Source organism: Heterodontus francisci, chromosome 13, assembly GCF_036365525.1.
Source record: "Heterodontus francisci isolate sHetFra1 chromosome 13, sHetFra1.hap1, whole genome shotgun sequence".
Lineage (NCBI taxonomy): Eukaryota > Metazoa > Chordata > Chondrichthyes > Heterodontiformes > Heterodontidae > Heterodontus > Heterodontus francisci.
The window spans coordinates 117,474,743-117,493,567 of NC_090383.1; the positions used below are offsets into that span (position 1 = coordinate 117,474,743).

Genomic DNA, 18,825 nt, shown 5'->3' on the forward strand with positions numbered 1-18,825 from the left:
GCCAGTGATGAAGGAGTGTATGTTGAAGGTGGTGGATGGGGTGCTGATCAAGCAGGTTGCTTGAGTGTTGTTGGAGCTGAACCCATCCAGGCAAACGAGAGTATCCCATCACACTCCTGACTTGTGCCTTGTAAATGATGGACAGCCTTTGAAAAATCAGGGGGTGAGTTACTTGCCACAGAATTCGCAGCCTCTGGCCTGCTCTTGTAGCCACAATACTTCTATGGCTGGTCCAGTTAAGTGTCTGGTCAATGGTAACTCCGAGGATGCTGATGCTGATTCAGTGATAGCAATCCTGTTGAACGTTAAGAGGAGATGGTTAGATTCTCTCTTGTGGGAGATAGTCACTGCCAGGCACTTGCTTAAATTTGACTAACAGTGATATTAGTGTACACAAATTTACCTGATCAGAGGTTTGATATTTTAATTGTGTGAAAGCATTTAGTTTAAGCTAGCAGAATGATACCGGGGTAAAAGGTTTAAATTATGAGGACAGTTTGCATAGACTAGGATTGTCTTCTCTTGAATATAGGAAACTAAGGGGTGATCTAATTGAGGTGTTTAAGATGATTAAAGCAGCTGATAGAGAAGACAGAGAGAAACTGTGTCCTCTGGTGGGTGGAGCCCAGATCAAGGGGGTAGAACCTTAAATTAGAGCAAGGCCGTTCAGGGGTGATGTCAGGAAGCACTTATTCATCTAAAGCACAGTGGAAATCTGAAACTGTCTCTCCCAAAAAACTATTGAGGTAGGCGGTCAATTGAAAATTTGATGACTGTGATTAATACATTTTTGTTAGGTAAGGATATTAGGGGATAGGGAACCAAGGTGGGTAGATGTTGTTAATACACGGCCAGCCATGATCTAATTGAATGATGTCAAACTGCCAGCTGACTAATAAAGAATTACATTTTTCGTTGAAGTGTGACACAGAAAGTAAAGTGCAGAACTTAAAAGTGTGAAAGGCAGGAAATGTGGATATCATATATTGCTTTTCTAAGTATATAGAGGAGTAAATGCTGCCATTAAAATAGCAAACTAAGGAATGGCATAACAAAGTATTAGATATATTATTATTGCCACTTGTTGCCGAAAGCATTTTATGGATGATTCTCCCTAACTTATTCATATTTCTTGCCTCAAAAGCTGATGGATGGTATCCCTGATTTTAATTGTGCTGCCATTGGTGGCCATACCTTCAGCTGCCTGGGCTCTAAGCTCTGGAATTCCTTCCCTAAACCTCTCTAACTCTCCACCTCTCTCTCCTCCTTTAAAATGCTTCTCAAACCTACCTCTTTGACCAAGCATTTGGTGACCAGGACTTCAGTAAAGCCTTTGACAAGGTCCCTCATGGCAGACTGGTACAAAAGGTGAAGTCACACGGGATCAGAGGTGAGCTGGCAAGATGGATACAGAACTGGCTCGGTCATAGAAGACAGAGGGTAGCATTGGAAGGGTGTTTTTCTGAATGGAGGGATGTGACTAGTGGTGTTCCGCAGGGATCAGTGCTGGGACCTTTGCTGTTTGTAGTATATATAAATGATTTGGAGGAAAATGTAGCTGGTCTGATTAGTAAGTTTGCGGACGACACAAAAGTTGGTGGAGTTGTGGATAGTGGTGAGGATTGTCAGAGGATACAACAGGATATAGATCGGTTGGAGACTTGGGCGGAGAAATGGCAGATGGAGCTTAATCCGGACAAATGTGAGGTAATGCATTTTGGAAGGTCTAATGCAGGTGGGAAGTATACAGTAAATGGCAGAACCCTGAGGAGTATTGACAGACAGAGAGATCTGGGCGTACAGGTCCACAGGTCACTGAAAGTGACAATGCAGGTGGATAAGGTAGTCAAGAAGGCATACGGCATGCTTGCCTCCATTGGTCGGGGCATAGAGTATAAAAATTGGCAAGTCATGTTACCGCTGTACAGAACCTTAGTTAGTCCACACTTAGAATATTGCGTGCAATTCTGGTCGCCACACTGCCAGAAGGATGTGGAGGCTTTGGAGAGGGTACAGAAGAGGTTTACCAGGATGTTGCCTGGTCTGGAGGGCATTAGCTATGAGGAGAGGTTGGATAAACTCGGATTGTTTTCACTGGAACGACAGAGGTGGAGGGGCGACATGATAGAGGTTTACAAAGTTGAGTGGCATGGACAGAGTGGATAGTCAGAAGCTTTTTCCCAGGGTGGAAGAGTCAGTTACTAGGGGACATAGGTTTAAGGTGCGAGGGGCAAAGTTTAGAGGGGATGTGCGAGGCAAGTTCTTTACACAGAGGGTGGTGAGTGCCTGGAACTTGCTGCTGGGGGAGGTGGTGGAAGCAGGTACCATAGAGACGTTTAAGAGGCATCTTGACAAATCCATGAATAGGATGGGAATAGAGGGATACGGTCCCCGGAAGTGCAGAAGGTTTTAGTTTAGACAGGCATCAAGATCAGTGCAGGCTTGGAGGGCTGAATGGCCTGTTCCTGTGCTGTACTGTTCTTTGTTCTTCTTTGTTTGACCAGTCCTAATATTTCCTTATTTGGTTGTGTCAAATTTTGTCGATAACGCTCCCGTGAAGCCCTTTGGGATGTTTTCCGACATTAAAGGTGCAATATGAAAGCAAGTTTTTATTGCTGAATAAAATTCCTAACTTTCCTTCTTGGCCTTAATTTTTACACTTTTGTTTTTAAATTGAGAAACTCTTCTAAGATGCAGGTTTAGTGCAGAGTATTACCAATAAAAGTTCACTGTCTATAATGCATCTGCATGGGATTTACATGAGTGCTTTGAGTGAAACTGAATAGGAAATTTGAGTTCTGAGCTTTAAGGGGTTCACCACATGACACTGTTAAGGTCCCAAGTGCTGTATATCCCTCACACTCACAATGCTGCAAACTGGATGGGCCTTTGTTTCAATTGTCGCCTGTTCAGGGATTATTCAGACAGTTTTAGAAACAAAAGCTGAAACCTATTTCTTGGCCAGGGATTGTTTACTTTTTTTTTGCTCTCTATGTCAACCAGCCTGCCAAGTCATTCAACAGACATTGTTTGCCTAATCCTGTGGCTCAGGTGGATGTTACAGATCCCACAGCATTTTACTTAAAAAAACAAGGAGTTCTAATGAAAGGTCACAGACCTGAAATGTTAACTCTGTTTCTCTCCACAGATGCTGCCAGAACTGCTGAGCATTTCCAGCACTTTCTGTTTTTATTAAGGAGTTATCCCAGCATCTTGGTCAAAATCCAACCCTCCACCGCAAAACGACACTTGCTCCATGGAAAAGGCTGCCATGTGACTACAGTTCAGAAGTACTTCATTGGTTGGAAGGCACTTTGAGACGTCTGGTTGTCGTGAAAAGTGCTATATAAATGCAAGTCTTTCTTTGACAATCACTGCATTTCAATAATAGCTCATGGTACATGAAGCCTCTTTCTGTGCTTGTGAGAAGTGTAATAATGAACATCTTTCTTCTTTCTTGCACATGTCATTACCAAATGAGACCCTGCTGTTGACGGACCGATACTGATGATGCAATAGATTAGCTATTAGGTAGCAGCTAAAGAAAGGAAGAACCTACATTTTTCTCGCGCCTGTCATGATCTCAGGCTGTCCCAATGTTCTTTACAACTGATTAAGTAGTTTTGAAATATAATGTAGGAAATTTGCACACAGAAAGATCCCACAAATCACAAAGTCATAATGACCAGCTAATCTGTTTTTGTGATCTGGATTGAGGAATAAATATTGGCCGGGACACCCCTGGAGAGAACACCCCTGCTCTTCTTCAAATTAATGTCGTTGGCTCTTGTACATCCACCTGCAAGGGCAGACGGGGCCTCGGTTTAACATCACATCTGAAAGACGGCACCTCTGACAGTGTAGCACCCCCTCAGTACTGCAGTGGAGAGTCAGCTTAGATTATGTGCTCAAGCATCTAGAGTGGGGCATCAACCCATCACCTTCTGACTCAGAGGTGAGTGCACTACCCACTGAGCCGGGGACAAGTGCACCCGGAATCTGGTTTCACCTCTTGTTATTGGGGTAGTGTCTTGGGGCTCTGCGATATACTTCTACCTGACAGCGGTTGGGATTGGGAGTGTGTGAGGTGTAGAATTGTGTGCGTGTGCCAGCTTATGCTAGATTAGGGAGCGGTTAGGATCGAAGGGGTAGACCGAGGCACTTTTACTTTCTCCTATTAATTTGGCCAGTTCCAATGGATACCTGTATTGTGATTTTGCATTAGTTTTACTACCTTTTCTTAAGAATGCCAGCACATCTGCCCCTCTCTCTCTCTCTCTCTCTCTCGAGTCGATTTTGACTCCCTTTACCTGGCATGAACAGTCTCAAACTGGGGTCGATTGTATTACGGCCCCCGTTAACATTTTGAAAGGGGGTCTACCACCCCCTTTATGTCTAAAGCTCCCGCCTGCTTCAAGCGATAAATCACTTTTAATATGGATATCCTGTGACGTAAATTGGACCCCGATTGCCATTTTTGGTCTGAGCCAGTGCCAATCAGTTCGAATCGAATCGAGGAAGCCCGTCGAATTATTTTTGTAGATCTGGAGGAGCACGAGGAACTAAAATATTCCATGGCATTGCTGTGCGTCTGACGCCCGCCCTCCATGATTGCACTCCACCTTCCTCCCCCCTTGCTGATGGCTGTCCAAGCCTCAAATTGAGGCCTCAATCTGGTGAACTACATTAGGATCCCTATTTGGCATCTCTTAGCTTGTCAGTCAAATGTCAATGAGGATGGGGCCTCGTCAATGGAAGGACTTGTGACCCAAAGTCAAGTTCAGCCCCTCTGACTCTCAATCTCACTTCAATGCAAACAGCCAGGGTGGTTTTATTTGACACAGGAGTGGCTCTATCCAGTTTGGGCCACACGATGATTAGAAAACAGGCCTTTTACCAGCAAAAGAAATGCCACAGATACGGTATGAATAAAACTCTGAACAAGATAGGATCATCCAAACAGCCTCAGCCTTACATCTTGAAAGCTGTTTGGGATGGAGAGCAAATTCCAGTGAAATAGGTTTCAACATTTTGTTTTTAAAGCTGCCTGAACAATCCCTGAATAGTCAACACTAGAAACAAAGAGCCTTTCACAAGTGGAGGGGAGAACATTAAAAGTTATTTCATCATAACTGTGCAATGTTATAGAGATTTTAACCTCCTCCAGCCTTAGAACCATCTGCGATCTCTGTGCTCCTCCAGTTCTGGTCTCTTGCGCATCCCCGATTCCCATCGCTCCATCATTGGTGGCCTCCTGTGCCCTAAGCTCTGGAATTGCCTCCCTAAACCTCTCCACCTCGTTCACATCTTTTAAGACCCTCCTTAAACCTTGTTCTTTGTCCCAATGTCTTCATCTTTGGCTCTGTGTTGAATTTTGTTTGATAACACTCCTATGAAGTACATTGGGATGCTTTACCACGTTAAAAGAAAAGAAAGACTTGCATTTATATAGCACTTATGACCACAAGCCATCTCAAAGCACTTTACAACCAATGAAGTACTTCTGGCAGCACCAGTTTGCGCACAGCAAGCTCCCACAAACCGCAATGTGATAATGGCCAGATAATCTGTTTTTGTGATGTTGGTCGAGGGTTGAGGATATCAAAGATAACTCCCCTGCTCTTCTTCAAAACAGTGCCATGGGATCTTTTACATCCATCTGAGAAGGCAGACGGGTCCTCGGTTTAATGCCTCATCCGAAAGACAGCACCTCTGACAGTGCAGCACTCCCTCAATACTGCACTGAATTGTCAGCCTTGATTTTTATGCTCAATTCTTGGAGTGGGTGCTAAATAAATGCGAATTGTTGTTGTGCTACCAGTAGAATCTACAGTCTCTAAACATGACAGAAACTATTGCATTAAAAAATAACATGAAATAATCAAACGAAATGCACGTCTTATTCTGACAGAGCCCACGGAGGTCTGTGATCCAACAGTGGCTGGAATTGGAGACCACATTAGGTGTCGTTTCCAAGGAATTTGCACTGTCTCCTAACTCTCCACTCGGCAATTGGCACATACAGGTTACGTCCAACGTAAGTACAATCAATCCTACTGTACAATTCAATAAAACGCACAGCTGACAAAGGGAGTAATCTAAGTTTCATAGAATGGAGAGCATAGTAACAGGCCATTCAGCCCAACAGATCCATGCTGGAGCATATGTTTCACACAAACCACCTCCCACCCCTCTTCGTCTCAGCTTTTCAGCATATCCTTATATTCATTTCTCCCTCATGTGTCTATCAAGCTTCCTCTTAAATGCATCTATGTTATTCCCCTTAACCATTCCCTATGGTGGCAAGTTTCACATTCTCCTGAATTCCCTTTTGGCTATCTTATATTTATGGTCCCTTGTTTTGGTCTCCTGCACAAGTGGAAATATCTTCTCGCCATCTGCACTGTCAAACACTTTCATAATCTAGAAGATTTCTCAACCTTCAGCTTTCTCTTTTCTAAAGTGAAGAACCCCAACCTGTACAATCTTTCCTGATAGGTCTAACTTCTCACTTCTGGTATCATCCTTGTAAATGACCTTTGCACCTTTTCCAGTGTCTCTTTCTCGTTTTTCTAATATGGATACTGGAGTTGTGCAGAATAAACTCACTACTTTACTTGAATGTTTTCATGACCTTGTGAGGATTTGACATTGAATATCTAATTTTGCATCCATGAGGTGGTTTTCTAGAGACAAATGATGGAATTTTACGCTGGGTGGACGGAAGCCGAACTCCGACATCAATGTTGGTGCCGAACCCGCTGCCGCCCAGCCTGGGGATTCGTCCCGTATTTTATGGGTCCCCAGGCTTTAATTGGCGTGAGGCGGGACTCCCACCCACTTGAGGGAGGAGGTCCTGCCTCAGTGAGCTGCCGGCCAATCAGCGGGCCAGCAGCTCTTAGTCTCAGCAGCGCCACCGGGAGCGGTGGCCACTGCTGGGACTGCAGCCCAGCCGACCGAGGAGGATTCCAAGGAGCCAGGACTGAAGGTAAGTTTGGGTTGCCTCACCAGGGGAATCGGTCATGCCCTGGTGAGGCCAGGGTGGTCGTTTGGGGGGAGGGGGGGGGCGCGCCTTGGATCCCGGGGTTGGGTTGGGAGGCGGGGGTGGCCCTCAATCGGGCACCCTGTGCTCAATTGCCAGGCCCCCACCCCCCGGGGTGCGGAAAGGCCGGCAGCTATAGCTGGGCAGCCTTTCACGTCCCCGGCACACCTGCTTGTCATGGGTACCCGTGGAGGCGGGCAAAGGCCCTTAAGGGGCCATTAAGTAGCCACTTAAGGGTCTTGATTGGCCTCGGGCAGGCGGGCCACTTCTCACGCCCCGCCCACCCCCCCCACGCTGGACCTCCATAAACTTGGTCGGAGGCAGAATCGGGGCGGTTAGGCCTCCCAGAGCCTGATGCTCAATTTTACGCCGCTCCTAAGCCACCATCCGACCCGCTGGGGCAGCATAAAATTCCGGCCCAAGTTAACTAGATGTTGGTGACCACCATCATTCCTACCTGTGTCCCTCCCTGCTCTAGCTAACATCAAAAATACATCGTTGCTGAGTCAAAATCTTGGAACTTCCTCCCAAATAGCACGGTGGGAACACCTACCCCACATGGACTGCAGGCAGCTCACAACCTTCTTCTCAAAGGGCAATTAGAGATGGGCAACAAATGCCAGCCTTACCAGTGATACCCAGATCCCGAAAATGCAGTTTTGAAAGACAGGTTTATCAGGTTTGACTGCTACAAACTGTCTTACAACATGATGAAATGCCCATTGGCAAAACCTTAAGGTCACAAACATTTTGGTTTTATCACTGAATTTCCCAAGTCCAACTTGCCCTGTCGAGTCATCTGCCTTTATCCCCAATCTCCAGTAGTTTTATAACTAACAAGCCCAAGTGTTTCAAAAGGACCCTTTTTTTTAAAAACGACCCTATGATAATTTTACTCTTGGGTGCTACTTGCAACAATGTCCAAAATGTTTGTGGTCTAGGACAATCCTGGAGAGCTGGTAACCCTATGTTAACTGTGGGTGAAAGTTACTGTTCAGTAGGTGAGTGGTGGGGGAGGGGATCTGGTATTATGGAGTTTTAAGCCTCTGTAAAATCTCATACTGGATATGTTAGCTTTGTTATTCTATTACAGGGTGAACAACGGGAAAAAACTTTCACTGTTGCGGAGTATGGTAAGTAACTTCTGATCTTTTTGCATAGAATGAACAGCACAGAAGCAGGCTATTTGACCCTACATGTCTATGCCAGTGTTTGTGCTTCACACGAGTCACCTCCCACCCTACCTCACCTAACCCTATCAGCATAGAAGGACAAGGGTAGCATGCGCATGGGAACATCACCATCTGCAAGTTCCCCTCCAAGCCACACACCATCCTGACTTGGAACTATATCGCCGTTCCTTCACTGTCACTGGGTCAAAATCCTGGAACTCCCTTTCTAACAGCACTGTGGGTGTACCTACCTGACATGGACTGCAGTGGTTCAAGAAGGCGGCTCACCACCACCTTCTCAATGGTAATTAGGGATGGGAAATAAATACTGGTCTGGTCAGCAATGCCAACATCCCAAGAATGAAAAAAAGAAAATCCTTCCATCCCTCTCTCCCTCATCTAGGTATCTAGCCTCTCATTAAATGCATCTCTACCTTGGTTTGGAAATTCGAGCATCCCATTCACTCGCCTCACCAAACACCAGCTGCCCCACCTGTGGCAGAGTGGGTGGTGCAGATCCAGAATTGGACTATTCAGTCACCTAAGGACCCACAACCCTGGAGTGGAAGAAAGTCATCCTCGTTCCTGAGGGACTGCCTAAGAAGAAGGAATGTATCTATGCTATTTGCCTCAACTACTCCATGTGGTCGCGTATTGCACATTCTAACCATTCACTGAGTAAAGAAGTTTCTCCTGAATTCCTTATTAGATTTATGGCTACGTTTGCTGACAATTCAACCACTAGGTGGCGCTGCAATGGCACATGCACAAATGCAGCCTGATCCACTAAAATATCTCAGTCTGCGAGGTCAGGCAGCTGCCAGGATTAAAGATGGCGCTGCTCAAATAATCGCACAAAGGCAACTTAAACACATGGCTGCAAACAATGGCCGGAGGGAGAGAGCAAGCAGGATGGGGAGGGAGAGAGTGGGCGGGGGGGGAGGAGGGAAGAGAGCGGGCGGGGGGGGGGTGGGGAAGGAGGAGAACGCACCCGCCACCACCAAGGTCTTTGGGCACTCTCTTCCCGCTCCCCCACCCCCCCCACCCCACTTTCTGCCCGCTCGCCCACCCCCGCTCTCTCCCTGCTCCCCCATCCCCCCACCCCCGCTCTCTTCCCGCTCCCCCACCCCACTCTCTTCCCGCTCCCCAACTCCCCCACCCCACTCTCTTCCCGCTCCCCCACACCCCCACCCCCACTCTCTTCCTGCTCCCCGACTCCCCCACCCCACTTTCTTCCCGCTCCCCCACCCCCGCTCTCTTCCCGCTTCCCCACACCCCACCCCCCTCTCTTCCCGCTCCCCCACTTCCCCACCCCACTCTCTTCCCGCTCCCCTATCCTGCCCCCGCTCTCTTCCCGCTCCTCCACCCCCACTCTCTGCCCGCGTTACGCGATGATATCATCTGCACATGCGCCAACAAGTCCTGGCAGTGCGGAACGCAGCGTCTGCGTAGAGAGCAGGAGCCCGTCTGTGCATGTGCGCAGGTTGGCGCAGTCTGATGACGTCTGCGACGGGCTGCGTTGTCAATAATCACTTTGTAGATTTATTGGTGGTTGTCTTACAATTATGATCCCGAGTTTAGACTCCTCTACATGGATTACTCTTGCATGAGCAAGCACTGCCCACCCATTCGGAATGGTACACTTGCTGTCCTTTAGTTATAGCTGTTATTAGACTGCCCTTTTCTTCTGTGTGAGCAGGGAGGATGCATTTACACTTGGCATTCTCACGGGTCATGAGAATCAGTGGCAAACGTCTATCCGCGCAAGATTAAACACGGACAGAGTGCAATTTCTTGTACCTCTGAGTTAGGGCCGGCCTCAGACTAATTTCTAGCAACATAGGAACAGGAGGAGACTGTTTGGTCATTCAGTTTGATCATGGCTGAACGGTATCTGAACTCCATTTACACGCCTTAGTTCTGTAACCCTTAATACCTTTACCAAACAAAAAATCTATCAATCTCAGTTTTGAAAATTTCAATTAACCCCAAGCGTCACCAGTTTTTGGAAGAGAGCGTTCCAGATTTCCACTAATCTTTGTAAGACGAAGTGCTTCCTGACGTCACTGCTGAACAGCCTAGCTCTAATTTTAAGGTTATGGCCCCTTGTTCTCGATTATTGCACCCGAGGAAATAGTTTCTTTCTACCTAACATATCAATTGAGTTCAATTTGCTGATGTTGGTTTGCAATTTCAGTGTTCTCTCGATTTGAAGTTTCGATCAACACATCATCTGTGTATCTTCCACTCGATGAAGCGAATATAACCGGAACTGTTACTGCACGGTGAGTCATTCAGAGCATGAAAATAGATGTGTGCTGACCAAAGGATAACAAAATAGTGGATTGTTTGGCTCGGCCTAGGCCAGTGGAAGAAGCCTGGGACTCAGGCTGAGACCAGGAGAAGCTTAGCTCCAATAATCTGTGTTTTGGATCTGGCTCCCAAGAGAGTTTCTCCAGTGAACTGCAATGACCAGGAAGATACTGGATTCACAGGAATGTAGGGACAGCAGGAGGCCATTCAGCCCCTCAGCCTGTTCCGCCATTCAATTAGATCTGGGATGATCTGTACGTCAACTGCATTTACCTGTCTCGATTCTATATCCCTCGATACCCACACCCAACAAAAATCAGTTGATCTGGGCCTTGCAAATTTTAATTGTCCTCCAGCGTCCACAGAGAGAGTTAATTTTAGCTCTAATTTTAAGGTTATGGCCTTTTGCTTTAGACTCCACCCCTCTCACCAGAGGAAACAGTTATACTGTTATCTATCCTCTCCTTTTAATCATGTTAAAACCTCAATCAAATCACTCCTTCATTTACAGGAATGCAGGCCTAGTCCATGCAACTGGTCCTCATAATTTAACCCTTTAATCCCCTGGTGAACCCGCACGGCACCCTCTCCAAAGCCAATATATCCTTCCTGAAGTGCAGTTCTCCAAATGGGGTCTGACCAAAGCTGTGCACGACTGTAGCATCACTTCCTCACTTTGTATTCCAGCCCCTTGAGATAATGGCCAACATTCCATGAGCCTTTTTGATTACTTTTTTTGTTCCTGTGCACTGGTTTTTAGTGATTTGTGTTCAATCCCTGATATTTGCCGAGTTTGCTGATTTCAGCCTTGGTAGCAGTTGGAACACACGCAGTTGACCTCCTCAATGTTCCCATCTGATTGCAGCCTACTCACCCCTTTGTGAAACAGTAGTGTCGTAGTGATAGAAGTCATGAGTTTGATTCCACAATGGAAAGTTATAAAATTGATTTTAATAAATCTGGGCTAGCAGCAACTGCAAAAATAAATGTCCACAAAAGTCACTGGATTATAATAAGAAATCAACTGCTTCACCCAACTGTATAAAACACTGGTTAGGCCACAGGTGGAGTCCTGCATGCAGTTCGGGTCACCACATTTGTTACGACCAGCCGCTCAAGTCAAAGTCCCCAATCAAAATATACAATTCTGATTGTGGTGGGAGAAACGCATCTGCACAGATCACCTAACATATCATTTTTAAACTTTCCAAATTAAAGAAAGACCCAGCCAAATTGGACCATCTATGAAGCCCCGAATGAGGCTAACCAAACCAGGTGCCTTTAGATCAACAAATTAACTGTTTAATTAGAAAAACTAAATTCTTAAACAGTACTAAGATATAAACAGCATGTAAAATGGAAACATTAGTGCCGTTGCATATTTACGCTGCTGCTGAAGTGAAATCTTCCAATGTGGAATAGCCCAAGGTTGCTTGAAGTCCTTACAGCCGTCCAATGGGGAAAAAAGGTTCTTCAACAGTAGAACAGTCCGTAGTCTAATTCAGCAGTCGAATTGATGCTCTTCTTTTCCAGCGATGAATTTCAACAATTTCAGTTCAGTAGTTAAAGGAATTGGTTATTTTCTTTTAAGAAATTAATCTGGCTTGATATCAGAATTCTGAGAGTATAATAAATAGGGTTTAAATAAACTGAGAGAGAGCTTTCTTTCCTCTATGTATCCAAAAGCCTATTTTTCATCTAGTTTCAAATGTCAGTCGGCAACAGTATATCTCTTGATCCTCAGTCTCTGAGTGACTGTATCCTACAGCAACGAGAATGCATTCTTTGACTCAGTCTCTGGAGCTTGCTGACTTAAAGCAGTACTGATCCTGTTACAGCCTTAAAGGCACACCGCAGACTTCCCGGAAATAAAAAACTGCAGGATCATAACACACAGTTGAAAAGATGTGACTGCACTAGAGGGCACAGAGGAGATTTATGAGGATTTGTTGCCTGGACTGGAGAATTTTAGTTATGAGGAAAGATTGGATAGGCTAGGCGTTCCTCAAAGCTTTGCTCCATGAACTTTTGGTCAGCTATGTGGCCTTGTCCAATCTACACCTTCTCCTTTGTTATCTCTTGCCCCACCCCCACCTCACTTGCTTATAACCTGTGACATTTCTAATATTTGTCAGTTCCGAAGAAGGGTCACTGACCCGAAACGTTAACTCTGCTTCTCTTTCCACAGATGCTGCCAGACCTGCTGAGTGGTTCCAGCATTTCTTGTTTTTATTTTGGATGGGCTAGGGTTGTTTTCTTTGGAACAGAGGAAGCTGAGGGGAGACCTAATTGAAGTGTGTCAAATTATGGGAGGTCTAGATAGAATGAATAGGAAGGCCCTATTCCCCTTGGTTGAGGGGTCCATAACCAGGAGGCATAGATTTCGGGTAAGAGATAGGTGGTTTGGAAGGGATTCGAGAGGAATGTTTTTCACCCAGATGATAGTGGGGGTCTGGAACTCACTGCCTGAATGGGTGATAGAATCAGAAACCCTCATAACATTTATAAAGTACTTGGATATGCACTTGAAATGACATAACCTGTGAACCAAAAGCCAGAAAGTGGGATGGCTACCTTTTGGCTATCACGGACACAAAAGACCGAATGGCCTCCTTCAGTGCTGTAAATTTCTGTGATTCTATAATTCACTATCCTTCAGGGAATAGAACTGCCACCTATACACTCTGTACTAGCCACGTGGTTACCTTTTCAACAGCTTCTACAGTAAGTGAAACAGTTACAGAAACAATTGCTATTGAGGCCAAAACATTGTATGTTTTCAAGAAGGAGTTAGATATAACTCTTGGGTCTAAAGGGATCAAAGGGTATGGGGCGAAAGCGGGAACAGGTTACTGAGTTGGATGATCAGCCATGACCATAACGAATGGCGGAGCAGACTCGAAGAGCCGAATGGCCTACTCCTGCTCCTATTTTCTATGTTTCTATGAAAAGTTCGACAGCAGCCATTCAAGGACAAAGCTTACCAGCATCACCTCCTTGGAGAAACTGGGGACCGGTAATAAATGCAGACTAGTACCTTGTCAGCATTGCCCTAGTGCTGAGAACCAATGGAAGAACAAGCCCACTTGGAGAGAGCATAGGCTTGCTCTGTGATTGCACAGGTAGTGGAAGAGCTTGCTGATACTCATGAATAATGAGCAAGTTGAGGAGGACACTCAAAAGTACCTCAGTCAGGAGGTTGCACCTCGGTGAGGTAGTTTACAAAAAACCTTCATCAAAAAATACCCCTTTTATCTAAGGACTTCTCATGGTAGAATCACATATAGCAATCTGCAGGATTGTGAACCAATTTGACTCTGGTGAATCTAGAGGCCGTTGCAGCAGAATTTAGGTTCACTGTCCCTGTAATTGTATGGTATTCTTCAAATCTTGTTCCTTTTCAGATACCTGTATGGAAAACCCGTGAAAGGAAATGTGACAGTCACCATATCCTTATCACCTATCTCATCAACGATGAACAAAACCTTTGAGGTACTTTTGAAGTTACTTCTATTTCTTCCCTCCCCCACTGCCCCCTGAAGCCCCCACCCCCTTCCCCTTCAGTTTCCTTCTCTCCTATCACAACTTACTTGGAAAAGCATCTCCATATGTGTTGGTTTCCCTCTTTGCCGTTAACTAAATGGTCATTACATAGAATGTACAGCACAGAAACAGACCATTCAACCCACTGGTCTGGTCTATGCTAGTGCTTATGCTCCACACGAGCCTCTTCCCATTCTACTTCATCTAACTCACCGGCATGGCTGGACTGTCCTATGAAGAGAGAGTGGGGAAAGTGGGCCTGTATTCTCTTGAGTTTTGAAGAATGAGAGGTGATCTCATTGAAACCTACAAAATACATAAAGGGATAGACAGGGTGGATGCAGGTAACATGTTTCCCCTGGTTGGGGAGTCTAGAATCAGGGGACATAATTTCAAAATAAAGGGGGAAGCTACTTAGGACAGAGATGAGAAGAAATTTCTTTACTCAGAGGGTTGTGAATCTTTGGAATTCTCTACTCCCAGAGGGCTGTGGAAGCTCAGTCATATGTTTAAAGCAGAGCTTGACAGATTTCTAAATACAAATGACATAAGGGGACATGAGGATAGTGTGGGAAAAAGGCATTGAAATGGATGATCAGCCATGATCGTAATGAATGGCAGGGCAGGCTCAATGTGCTGAATGCTCTACTCCTGCTCCTATGTTCCTAACTCTATCAGAATATCCTTTTATTTCTTTGTTCCTCATGTGTTTATCCAGCTTCCCCTTAAATAAATATATGCTGTACACCTCAACCACTCCCTGTGGCAGCAAGTTCCATATTCTCACCACTCTCTGGGCAAAAAAGTTTCTCCTGAATTCCTAATCAGATTTAATAGTGACTGCCTTATACTTATGACCCCTAGATTTGTTCTCCCTTCATCGTTCAAGTGTGAGCAAGACGTCGAACGAGAGCAGACCACCCAGTCATACCTCAAACTGATCCTGTATTCGCCTGACATCCCAGCTCACACTCATATATCTCTCAATAGGAGTCTCTATACATAGAAAGGAGCAAAACAAAGACTTGTAATTATACAGCAACCTGACCTCAGGACGTCCCAAAGTGTTTTACAGTTAATGAAGTACTTTTGAAATGCGGTGACTATTGTAATCTGGGAAAACTAGCAGCCAATTTGCACACAGCAAGCTCCCACAAACAGCAATGTGATAATGACCAGATAGTCTGTGTCTTAGTTATTGGCCAAGGCACAGGGGAAAACTCTCCTGCTTTTCTTTGGAAAAGGGCCACGGGATCTTTTACATCCACCTGTGAGGTCAGTCCTGGCCTTGGACAGGGGTGTGTGCACTAATTGGATAGCTCTTCCAAAACAGCCAATGGGAGCAGTGGGCTGAATGGCCTCCTTCTGTTCTGTAAGATTCTGCAATGAAAGGTTTAATGAGCCTTTGTTTTTAGCAAATTAGCCTCGCTAGTGAATGTGGGAATAATCTGTGCCATTTTCTGTGAATGAGCTTGAATTCCCAACCCGCATATGTACCGATTGAAGGGACAAAACCAATACCACAGTTTTTAATAAATTAAAATGCTTTGTTTTATCACAAAGTGGTCCACCATCAATTTAGTAGCAAAGTGATAACGGTTAAATCTAATTCTGCGAGCATTAACTTTCCCTTTATCCACCTCTGCAGATAAGTGGAACTGCCCATTTCGTCTTCCCTTTCACCGAACTTCAGGAGTTCCTTCTTAATATTTATGGAGCCTTCCTGGGGTTAACCGATCCATTGCCTGCAAATCAGTCATACCAATCGCTGATCGAACATTCAGTAAAACTGTTCGGAGATCAGACATACCAACTGACAGTCCAAGCTTCTGTGACAGAATCGCACACCGGTAAGGAGTATAAAGTGACCACAAAATGATGGTGTTTACTGTGTACAACCATTGGAACTCACGACCACGCATCCCCCCCCACCCCCACCCCTGCTCCATGAGGTGATTAGCTGTTTATTTGGATGCCACCTGACCTCTAGATGTGTCATCTGACTTACTACCCAGCCAACTAGGTGACCAATAGGAATATTGATCTCTATAAGACCAGAAAGGACCCTCTCTATTCCCCAGTCCCAAAGATCCCAGACCTCAAACACTTACTTTACTCTGATAATTTAAAGTGACATTCCTGATGAAATGTTTCTGATCTTGTCTGCCTCTAAAGGTTCTACTCTAAGATACCTCAGTTACAAGATGAAAGGCTCACATTTCTGCAGTCCTTCCTACTCAGCCTTGGGTACAGTTTGTAGAATATAACAGCACAGAAGGAGGCCATTTGGCCCATCATGCCTGTGCCACGCCTTTGAAAGAGCTATCCAATTTAGTCCCAACTCCTGCTCTATCCACATACCCCGACAAATTTTCTCCTCTGCAAGTATTTATCCAATTTCCTTTTGAAAGCTACAATATTCACTGTTCTGTCAGGCAGTGCATTGCAAATTCGAATCATGTGTTGGATCAAAAAGGTTTTCCCCTTGTCGCCTCTGGTTCTTTTGTTAATGTAGGGAAATGCAGCAGCCAGTTTGCAAAAAGCAAGTCCCCAAAAACAGCAACAAAGTAAATGTTGGGTAGTTGGGTTACAATCTGTAACTTCTCAAATCAGGTCTAATGATAGAGTTAAACTTGCCCTCAACAGGCTGATATGAAACCCCATATGTATGTTGTTTTAATGTATTTGTTAACCTGATCAAAGCAAATGGATAGATTTCATTTTGGAGTCCTTGTGCGTTAAAGTGCACACAATATTCAGTTTATGGATCTTGCTTTGTACTAGTCCAATGTTGTGACTGAGTTGGAATATCAATAACTATTAAAATGAGTGATTTCAACTCTGACAGCTTGATCAGCTTAATGTTTGTCTGTGAATAAAGCTCCTGCTTTGTGACCACAGGTGTGATACAGTCCACAGTTGCAGATGTCACTGTTTCGTTCATGAGGTACAAGCTGGAGATACTCAACTATCAGCGAATCTTAAAGCCGCCTCTCAACTTCACGGCCAACGTAAGTCCTCACTGAGAACTGATTCTAACTCAGCCTGAGGAGGTGGAGATGTATGGGGAGAGGGAGGGGTGGAGGTGGAGGGGATTGGAGGAGTAGAGGGGGAGGATTGGTGTTGGTGGAATGAAGGGGTAGAGGGAAGGGTGCAGATGAAGGGGGAGTGGGAGGGGATGGGTGGGGTAGGGGGTGGAGAGGTTAGGGTGGGGGAGGGGGAGAGTTGAGGAGGGGAATGTGTGGGTAAGATGAGGGAAGCGGCTGAGACAGAGGGGTATGGAAGAGGGTGGGAAGAGGTAGAGGGGGTGGGGAATGGTAGAGAGTGTGGGGAAGGGATGGATGGAGTAAGGGAGTGGGGGAAGGGGAGGGGTGGGGTAGGAAAAGTGGGGGATGGGGAGTGGGGGAGGGGTGGGGTAGGGGGTGTGGGGGAAGGAGAGTAGGGGAGTGGGGGAGTGGTGCGGAGGGTAGGGGTGGGGGAGGGGTAGAGGTGGGGAGGGTAATGGATGGGGAAGGTGAGGGGAGGGGGTGATGTGGGTTGGGGAAGGGGCGGTGAGGCAAGGGACTGTAGGAGTCTTTGCTGATTAATGTTTTCTGTTGACTCCACCCCCATGACCTGCCCGTTCCTAGTCCATGGCTCCGGTTGGGCTATGACGCTTGTTCATATCAATTAAGCCAGCAGAAACTGAACATCCACTCTTGGATCATTCTACTCTGTATGGCTCAGTGTCATATCAGGCAGTTCCAAATTGCATTGTTCTTTCATTCATTCGTTCTTGGGATGTGGGCATTCCTGGCAAGGCTGGCATTTATTGCCCATCCCTAGATACCCTGAGAAGGTGGTGGTGGGCCTTGTCTAGAACTTTACGTGTCTTCAGGATGTCCCAATGCACTTCACAGAGTTGGATTACTTTTAAAGTGCACACTGCTGTTATGTAAACCATTGTGGCTGCCATTTTGTACACAGCAAGCTCCCACAAACAGCAAATGAAATGCATAACCAGATATTCTTTAACATCCTTTGAGAAGGTAGACGCAGATTTAGTTTCACACCTCAGTAGAGTCATAAGATTTATTTTTAATTTGCTCTTTGGGTTTTATTGATTAAAATTAATTGTGGCGTGAATTTCCTTTGCTGGTATCTATAAATACTTTCACCCAAAAGAATCCGGGGACGCTGGTCACGTCAGTTGTGTCGTTGCTTTTGTTTCTGCTGGAATGGGCTAAATGCTTCTCTTGTTCATTTCAAGGTTCAGGTGACACGTACTGATCACAGAAAACTGACACCGCAAGACAGGGAGAACATTCTGAATGTCCACATATCGCAGACCCACAGCCAGCCATCTGGTCCATATCCATCAGTCACAACTGAACCTGCAGAACATGATATTGTTGATAGCAAAGTCTGGAAGACATCCTCGTACAACATCAACATGACTGTTCCAGAGAGCGGATTTCTTAAGATTCAGTTTCCGTTGTTGCCAAACAGTGTGCACTTATGGATAAAGGTAGAGGCTAGACCCTCCTAAACACACCACTCACACAATCGCACACACACCATATACACTTACACAAACACATACTCACACAAACACTCACACAATCGCACACACATACATGCAAGGTCAGAGGCTAGAAATCCTGTGACCAGTAACTCACCTCCTGACTCCCCAAAGCTTGTCCACCATCTACAAGGCACAAGTCAGGAGTGTGATGGAATACTCTCCACTTGCCTGGATGGGTGCAGTTCCAACAA

At 45.6% G+C, this 18,825-nt stretch overlaps 1 protein-coding gene across 1 annotated transcript in view; it reads left to right on the forward strand.

The window, feature by feature from the left end:
* cd109 (CD109 molecule) overlaps positions 1–18,825 on the forward strand; it is a 103,544-nt gene that overhangs the window by 12,323 nt on the left and 72,396 nt on the right. Inside the window, exons 5-11 of the mRNA XM_068045710.1 lie at positions 5,912–6,037; positions 8,136–8,175; positions 10,412–10,499; positions 13,932–14,019; positions 15,719–15,920; positions 16,972–17,081; positions 18,320–18,577. Of these exons, the coding sequence (XP_067901811.1) occupies positions 5,912–6,037; positions 8,136–8,175; positions 10,412–10,499; positions 13,932–14,019; positions 15,719–15,920; positions 16,972–17,081; positions 18,320–18,577 (912 nt within the window). The remainder of the gene's footprint in view (positions 1–5,911; positions 6,038–8,135; positions 8,176–10,411; positions 10,500–13,931; positions 14,020–15,718; positions 15,921–16,971; positions 17,082–18,319; positions 18,578–18,825) is intronic.